The sequence below is a fragment of the Gracilinanus agilis genome, chromosome 5, assembly GCF_016433145.1.
Source record: "Gracilinanus agilis isolate LMUSP501 chromosome 5, AgileGrace, whole genome shotgun sequence".
In the NCBI taxonomy this organism is placed as follows: domain Eukaryota; kingdom Metazoa; phylum Chordata; class Mammalia; order Didelphimorphia; family Didelphidae; genus Gracilinanus; species Gracilinanus agilis.
This window is the reverse complement of record NC_058134.1, coordinates 244,439,574-244,448,378: the sequence shown is the minus strand read 5'-3', so window position 1 is coordinate 244,448,378 and position 8,805 is coordinate 244,439,574. Positions and strand designations below refer to the sequence as shown.

Sequence of the window (8,805 nt, the reverse complement as noted above, 5' to 3'; positions counted from 1 at the left end):
CCCCATTTGAAGTTTTTTGGCAAAGATACTGGAGTGGTTTTGCCATTTCCTTTTCCAGTTCATTTTACAGATGAAAAAATTGAGGCAAATAGAATTAAGTGACTTGCCCAGGGTCATGCAAATATTAATGTCTGAGGTCAGATTTCAATTAAGGTCTTCCTGACTCCAGCGCTTGTACTATAACCACTCTACCACCTAGTTGCAATAATAATAATAATAATAATAATAATAATAATAATAATAACTAGCCAGCATCTAAACAGCACTTTAAGGCTTACAAAGTTCTTTACAATTTTTTTCCTCATTTTATCTTCCCATATAACCCTGAGAAATAGGTGCTATTACCCCATCACTAGTTTATATTTGAGGAAAGTGAGGCAGACAAGAGGTTACGTGACTTGCCCAAGGTAACACAGCTAGTAATTCTCTGAGATTGGATTTGAACTCAGTTCATTCTGGTCTCACATAAGTGTTTTAGTCATTGTGCATCAGAAGGGGAAAAAGCTCTTAGGAGCTAAGTGATCACATGGGCTGCCCACTGCTTCTAAAAGCAGTCACAAAGGATTTGAGATATGACCGTAACCCACATATAGTTAATGCTATCCCTGATATATTTTCCTTAGGACAGATCCATCCAGTATGGTAAATGACTTATTCATACTCCTTTAATTAATAATAATAAGCCACCCTGGATTTACACTATTAAGCCCGGGGTACAGCATTTGATCACACCACTAGGACTAAGTTGGCTTATGGTCTGCTCCAAGGCTCATTTCATGATTCTTGATTGAATCTTGCATTTAATACTGTCACAGTCATATCTCTCTCTTTCTCATCATATTTTCACTGGTCTGCCAATCCCACACCATTATTTCTAGGCAGATGGTTTCCAGCTATAGCAGAAGTTTACATTCAGATCTGACTCTGATTCCACGAGAATACGATTAAGAAAATATACTCACTGCTACTTGGTGGCAAAAAAAGTCCATTGATATTACGGGGTTTGCTATGATAAAACACACAACTGATCTTCACACAACCAAGAGGCTGAGTTTCCCAGAAGCATGAAATGCTGCAGTTTTGCTAGAGAAAAAGGGGAAGAAAGGGAGTTTTCAGAGGTCATATTCATAACAAACTCAACTATTTCATAAGAGAAAAAAATAACAATAAAGTGCCAAATGAAAGCGATTGCTTTTTAATCAATGGGGAATTGTCCTGCTGTCAATATCGTAGCCCTAAATTTGAACTGAGGTCGCAGAGGCTCCTATGACATATTCCTGTGTACTAGCCTAAGGTTTTTACTTCGGTAGTGAGCTAACGTCATCAATTCCATTATTTGCCACCAGTAGGAGTATCTCCCTGTCATGTTGTGATGTAGGTCAAGAAGATTACTAACGTGCTATATTATTGACAAAGAATGACGATGAGGAGGAGGAGGAGCAATTCTACCTGCATTTCCATGTGTCTAAATCTGCAAAGTGGATCTAAACATTTTCCCTCTCTCCATAATGAGCACACAGTGTCACTGCCAAGGGCTTCTTCACAGTGTCGGAATCGGCACTGGGAACCCTAAGAGAAAAAAGTAAACAGTGCAGAAAACTCACAATATATTGATGCTAGAGGTCAACAATAATTGTAGGTCACTTACTTGTACCTATCGTTCTCATGATTTTTAAAATGAATATGCTTAGAGCTAATTTAGAAAGTCATTAGCAAAATAAATACCAGAAATGTAACACCACTTGCCAAAAAACTTTGGCGGCTCCGTTTCAATTTATTTTTAGGTGAGTCTGTCGTATAAGGAGAATTAAAGAATACTACAAAATAATGTGGTATAGTGGTATTTAATACTGCATGCCAAAAATGATTGGCAATATATGAGCTATATACTTTTTATCTGAAGCTCATCAAGTAGATGTGAAAAGGGAAAAGGGTCAGTGATAACCCAGGCCATAGCCCAGGGATAGGATAGGCATGAATGCTACAAGCATTCTGAAAACCTTTCATTTCCAAAAACAACTTTCAAGGCCTAACAAGCTGATTCTGTGCAAATAGAAAATCTCTATTTATTCATTGAGATCTCTGTTCTCAAACCAGTGTCTATGGACTCATGCTTTTTTAATGGTCAGTATGTGTCTAAGAAAATGATGAATGGATCTGATAGTTTATTTTTTAATTTCTCTTTTTCTATTTATATATATTTCCATTTTTCTCATAAAAATTAGATTGTACTACATTATGATTATTATTTTTTTGCGATCAAGTACCTCATATTTAAAAAAAAAAAACCCTTACCCTTCTGTCTTAGAATTAATACTAAGCATTGGTTGCAAGGCAGAAGAGCAGTAAGGGCTGGTTAGTGGGGATTAAGTGACTTGCCCAGGGTCTACACAGATAGGAAGTGTCTTGAGGCCCTATTTGAACCCAGTACCCCCCACCTCTAGATCCACTGAGCTACCTAGCTGCCCCAAGTACCTCATATTTTAAAAACTAGGTGTACCTCAGTAGGAGTGTATTAATATACCACCAGGATAATTAAATCTGCATTCTTTCCATGATGTAAAAAACTCATTGCTTTTTCTCTATATTCTCATATTTCTCAAATTGAGAATATTTCTCAAATATTCTCTATATTTGATCTCTTCATCCTGCCTTTTCATTTTTAAATGTCTCTGGCAGTGACATTTCTACTGTGGCTTAACAGTTCCAGGAGTCCCATCTATATTATATTGGATTCCTAGCTCCATTATGGTGAATTAGACCCAGCAACTAATTCCTCTGCTCTGATTTTACATAAGTTATGTACCTTCAGTCATAGATTTAGACTTTCTTTTTCTAAATTCTCTTGGCTCCATTAATTCGAATCCTTTGTGTCATGTATGAACTGGCATCGTAGAGCGAGAGCTGGATTTGAAATACAGTTATCTAGGCCCAGCTCTCAGCTCTATCATTTGGCACTTGAACATGATCTTGGGCAAAGTCACTTAAGTTCACATAGACCTCAATTTCCTCATCGGTAAAAATAAGGGGGAGAGGAACTAAATGATCTGTTTTTTTTCCCCTAGTTTTAAGTCTATTATCTGTGACTTTGGGTTAATATTATTCCTGTTTGGCTTACTGATAATAATAGAGAGAATTATAATTTTGCCAACCTGAACATTTACTTTTTTTTTCCTTTAAGAGCTATCCTCGATAAGCCATTAATTTAATTAATCCATTCAACAAACATTTATCGATTGTCTACTGTGCTGGGGACTTTGAAAACTACAAAATTATGAACTATTTAAAAATTACATGGCAAAGCACAGTCATTATTTTAAAATAATTATTAAAGAGAAAATGAATTGGATTCATTAAAGTGAGTCTGAGGTGGTCTGAATTAAACATGGAGAGTAGAACAGAGGTAATTCACCATACCCACAATCTCCATTAATCCAAAGAACCACATGCCTACTACATGCTTGGCAGAGTTTTCTATGAAACAGGATTCTAATGCTGGCAATTCAAAATTTGGAAGAACTTCAGGTTGTACACTCAAGAAATATATGTGGCTTAAGAGCCACTTTCCGAGTCTGACTGTTTTAGGCAGTAGTGATTTCAGTCAAGTAACTAAAAATATCATATCCTCCTATATTTCTTTATAGAAATTCGACTATACCATAGTAAATATATGGGTAAGCAAAAAACAAAAAAAAAATTGGCTAATGTCGATTTGGTCATGCAAATTTCTGTTATACCTTCCTTCTCTCTACTAGAAAGCTATGAGATGTGAATGCCTGTAAATTTGTACAATATTTACCTTTATGCATGTGGAATAAAAAAAGAAATAGCAGTCATTCCCAACTTCTGTCATTTTCACCTCTCTTGCTGCTACTCCACTGTCCTTATATAAGAATTGCAGGAATGTAATTTTAAGAAGTCTCAGTGTGTAAGGAAAAATAAAAAATAAAAAAAAAACTCTCTTTTCCAGAGTTGTCCAGGTAATCAGTAGTAATCTCCTTTTAAAACTGACCTCCTGTTGACAGTATATTACGCAATACGTAATTCTTAACAAAATTTTAAATCAGAAGATACCTTCTCTCGCTTTGCAGAAATGTTGAAAGTGGTTGCTAGCCAGCACACAAATTCAAACTTCCAGAATTTTTCTCATTGTTACCTAGGTCATTATGTGCTCATCATAAATGACCTCACAAGTACCTGTTGGCCAGTTTCACATTAAGGAATAATGTCACAGTACTGCCTATAATCTTGATTCCAGGGTGATATTAACTAGGATGGCTTTTTAAAATACAATCATGTCTTTTTCTACCAGTCTTTTGGTTAAAATAAAATTAAAAAAAAAACAACACAACACACATACACGTACACACACGAGAAGAAATCAAACATAATTTCGTATTTTGGAGAGGGGAACGAGTATTTTAGAAAAAATGAGTTAGGTACTTAGTGCCTATTTTTAAAAACATGTTAGAGATACCTAAAAATTTTAAGTTGGAGGGAAGACTATTCCTAGTTGTTAAATTAATATGAACTCATTTGCTATACAAATATGTACTTGATTGCTGTAATCCACTGTTAGATAGAAATCAAAGTCAAATTTACATAATACATAACAGCCATCTGAAAACAAATTGAGATTACTTATTCATCATGTATCTATATATTCCATTTTTTAAAAATCTTTCTTTTAAGGAAAAAGGGTTTCTCCCTAGAGCAGAACATTTGCTGAGTGGAAGTTTTCAAAAATTGGATGATAGAGATATGGAAGTCTTATAGTGAAAGAGACATTACAATGTCTCGCACCCAGAATGAGATGTTATGATTTGGAGGTCTTGTCATTAGTTCCTTACAGAGCTATGAGAACCTATCAGTAATTAAGACCTAAATGGAGGCAACCTTAGAAATAAGTCAGAGAAAAAAAGTAAGGGAAGAGCCTTTACCAGAGAAGGGAGTATTTGAAAAGTTAAAATGCACTCCTATTTTGTTGGAAGTTTTTAAAGAAAGAATTAGATGAAGAAAAAAAGTAGTTTTCCACATTAATTGGTTAAAATTATTGACAAAGTAAGCTTTCTGCATACAATGGTTTAAATTTTTGTTTTCAGAGTATTGAAAGAACGTGCAGAGACCAATGATACAAATACATATACATATATTCTATATATAACCTTATTAAAAAAAAAAACAAAAAAGAACTTAACATTTAGGAAAATACTTTGAATAAGAACTTTTTTAAAAAATGGCAACTGCTTTAGAAACTTAGTTGACGAAACAGAAAATAAAAAGATTTGGATAACATCTCGAAAATATAAGTAAAATATAGAAAAAATGTCTTGACTCTCATATTTCACCCTACCTTCTAACTCTAGAACAACGAAGTACCCATCCTAAGCACATAGGCTACTGGGATAAACACCCCCAATGAACATTTTTAAATGATCATTGACTCCAAATAAATGGCCTGTTCACCTATGGACTTGTAGCTGCTTTTGAAATTGTTTTCAAATACTGTTACCAAGCACCATTATTGCATGGCTACATGTGGCAACATGCTTACAGCCATTGTGAGAATCTGATGTGTATGTATGTATAAGAGGATGAACTGTTTCAAAGAAATGTTTTTACATCACAGAGCCACATTATGGTCACGGATCATCACCACCCTGGCACAGGGGCCAGTGTGGAATGAGCTTTATCATTAGGAAGAGTAAATAGTTCTGCTTCTTTTTTGGTAATTCAATCACTCTAGGGAAGAGAAAAAACTAACGGTCTGTATTCAAGAAGCTCAACCTTTCAAGGGAAGAGACATCATGTATTAGTGGAACTTTAGTCCTTGCAAGGAAGACTAAGAAGGATGGTTGGAAAAGGATTGAAACTAAGTTCCTGGGTCAGGGATCTGTGTTTAAGACTCTCTTTGGTGATGCCAGACTTGGTTGCATGCTAGAATATTGGCAATCTTTTCAAACCAAAGCCCTTTCAAGGGGGTTTTCCCAACCCATAGCCTGCAATGCTGTTATCACTTACCTGGGGCTGGCAGCTACTCCTTGCTGCTTCCTGCAGCCCAAGAGATCCAGGCCGTACTGGTGGGTGCCCCCCTTCAGGGTAGGAGTCCAGTTTGTGGCTGTGAGTTGGTGGTCCTGGGGCTGACAGTGGACATGGACTGCTGCCTCTGCTGCCTGGGACTTATTCCCACGGCTGTGTTGCAGACATTGAAGAAATTGCTGCATGTGTGATGGAGAGTACATGTGGACAGAGAGATTGGTGGCCTCTCTGCTACTATTCAAACAGCACGCGGAATGTTTTAGGTGATGCTCCTTCCCCAGAAGTGAGAGAATGTTGAACTTGGAAAGTTCTGTGACAGTTTGGGAAATGGCAGTTGTGGGTGGCTATTTATTTAAATATCTGTCCTTCAAAAGACAGAGAAGGCAAAGCTACTTTGGATCATCCCTTGGCAGGAAGAAAGAGACACTGATGTTTGATATTAAAGATTTGATATAGCCAGTTCCAGCACTGGATAATCCACATGCAGGGTTTCTTTGCTTCCTTACTGTCTCATGGGAAAAAGTAAGATAATGGAAGAAAGGAAATAATTTGAAATTAGAAAATTTTTGTCTTCTTTCTAATTCCACCCACTCCAATCAACCAGTTAACTAATTAAAAAAAAAAAAAGAAAGCCTGACCTCAGCATCTTTTGCCCTTTGGCAAACTACCCTCCATAGATTCAGTTACCTTAAAAATATACATATATTCATTTTAAGCCCATTCTTTGTGCAAGGCATCATACTAGGTGCTGGATATAAAAAGACAAAATAATTCCTAACTTACTACATTCTACTAGCAGGAGATTCTTACAAAGGTACTAATCCCTTTTTGGATTTTTGTTGTCTAATTGAGCAAAATACCAGACAACTGCATACTTGTGGCTTTGAAGAGAGAGCATCTGTAATGAGATCTCCACTTTGTCTAAATGTGTCTATAATGAATGGCAGGAAGAAAGTCAAATCTCTATAATTTCATTTAGACTGAAGAATACATAAAACAGTGGACCAGCTGGATACCATTATTTGTTAAATGCATATTCAATTAATTCTTGTATTTGAAAAGTTTCATTAAATTGGACATCTTAAAAGAGATTCATTGTAATGCTCATGTTTCAGAACTGTGTGACACTTATTAATTAGGTTTTCATAGTTTTAGCTGAATAGTGTGGGAAAGTAGAATTGACCTCAAAACAAGAACTCTCATGTCCCAACCCTGAATAAGGTACTACTTGACTGTGGGACCCCTGGGCAAGTTAACTTAATATTGGTGCCTCAGTCAGCAGCTAAGTGGATGGGAAGGTGAATTATCTTTGGTGGACCTGGGATTTTTGATACCAAGGAAATCACAGGTCCAGCCCCAATCTCCATCTGAATTCTATTTAAAGAAATGGCTAAAAGGCCTGACTTTCTGCTGGGAGCTTGGTTTCCTGCTCTCACTTTTGGGAAGCTAATTTATTGTATTTACAATCAATTCATTGAAGGATTGGATTTTGACTGAGACACTCAAGGCCCATTTGAATAATATTTTCCATCCACCCCCAAGTCATTGTCCACTTGAAGTCTTGAAATTTCAACTATAACATGCAACTTTAATGGATCAGAAAAATATCTAGGAACCACCAACAATTGAATTTTTCTTTTTGTAAAAATGTGTACATTTGTAAAAAGTAAATTAGGTTATCATGACCCAATGGATTTTTAAAAATTACTCATTAAAGCTTTGCAAAAGATACTATTTTTAAAAAATTTTTTGATTTTTCAAAAATAATTTTTTATGGTGAGAATTTTAAGAAAACTAAGTTTGTGTTACAAAATTACAGCATATGAAGCCAAAATGAATAGTAAGAGGAAATTCTTAAGTACATATTCAGAAGAAATTTTGGAGAATACAACAAGACACTAGTTCTCTTCACTTCTTGCAATTTTCTTAAACTTGATATCTTAGGCCACTTACCAACTGACATTCATTCTATAAGACATATATGAAGCATTTGATGAAGTCTGTTAGGTAATTAAGAATAAATTCTGATTTGTTTACTGGTAAATTTTCCCTTGTTTGGGAAAGAACATCTTTCCAAAACTGTCACAGTTGGATATAGATGTCCAAAGCAGTCTTTTCACAGGTTTAGATGAATGATATTTTGTGAAATCAATTTCTACACTGCCCTAGGTTTTGATTATTCTTCAGGTGTTTTCTCTAGCTTCCTGCAGCTCTAATGTTATTTTTCTGAGAAATTTCATTAGAGCAGAAGCTATCTGGCTATTTGTAATACCCAGTATTGAGCACCTAGTAAGGGTTAAATAAAAGCTTGCTCCATCCATCTACCGTGGTCCAGTAGACCTGTGTTCAAACCTGACTTCAGACACTTACTGGCTGTGTGAAATGGACAAGTCACTTCACCCCTGGTCTGCCTCAATTTCCTAATCTGTAAAGTGGAGATGATAACAGTACCTACCTCCCAAGGTTGTTGTGAGGATCAAATGAAATAATAGTTGTAAAGGGCTTAGCATGATGCCTGGCAAAGAGTAAGCACTATGCAAATGTTAGCTATTATTATTCACTCATTCATTCATTCATTCATTCCACACATTCATTCCACTCACTAAAAAGTGGGGGGACCTGGCAGTTTCACCAAGAAGGTTCTAGATGGGCATGTTGTATGTTAAGTTATTGACAGTTTCCCATTTTATGTAGTTTGAGCTAATTATTCGGAAGAACTTTCAGTTCGAGAGTGCGGGCGCCCATAAACAGACAGAACGCCCCTTG

General features: G+C 36.0%; 1 protein-coding gene across 2 annotated transcripts in view; it reads right to left on the bottom strand.

The window, feature by feature from the left end:
- The window catches only part of C5H12orf50 (chromosome 5 C12orf50 homolog), a 37,566-nt gene extending 36,090 nt beyond the window's left edge, over positions 1-1,476 (bottom strand). Inside the window, exons 1-2 of one of the 2 annotated variants that reach the window (XM_044679454.1) lie at positions 1,450-1,476; positions 963-1,083 (exon numbers count right to left, since the gene is read on the bottom strand). In XM_044679454.1, the coding sequence (XP_044535389.1) occupies positions 963-1,083; positions 1,450-1,461 (133 nt within the window). In that variant the 5' untranslated portion in view covers positions 1,462-1,476. The remainder of the gene's footprint in view (positions 1-962; positions 1,084-1,449) is intronic. The other variant, XM_044679455.1, reaches the window with a different exon arrangement.
- Between the last annotated feature and the right edge of the window lie 7,329 nt (positions 1,477-8,805).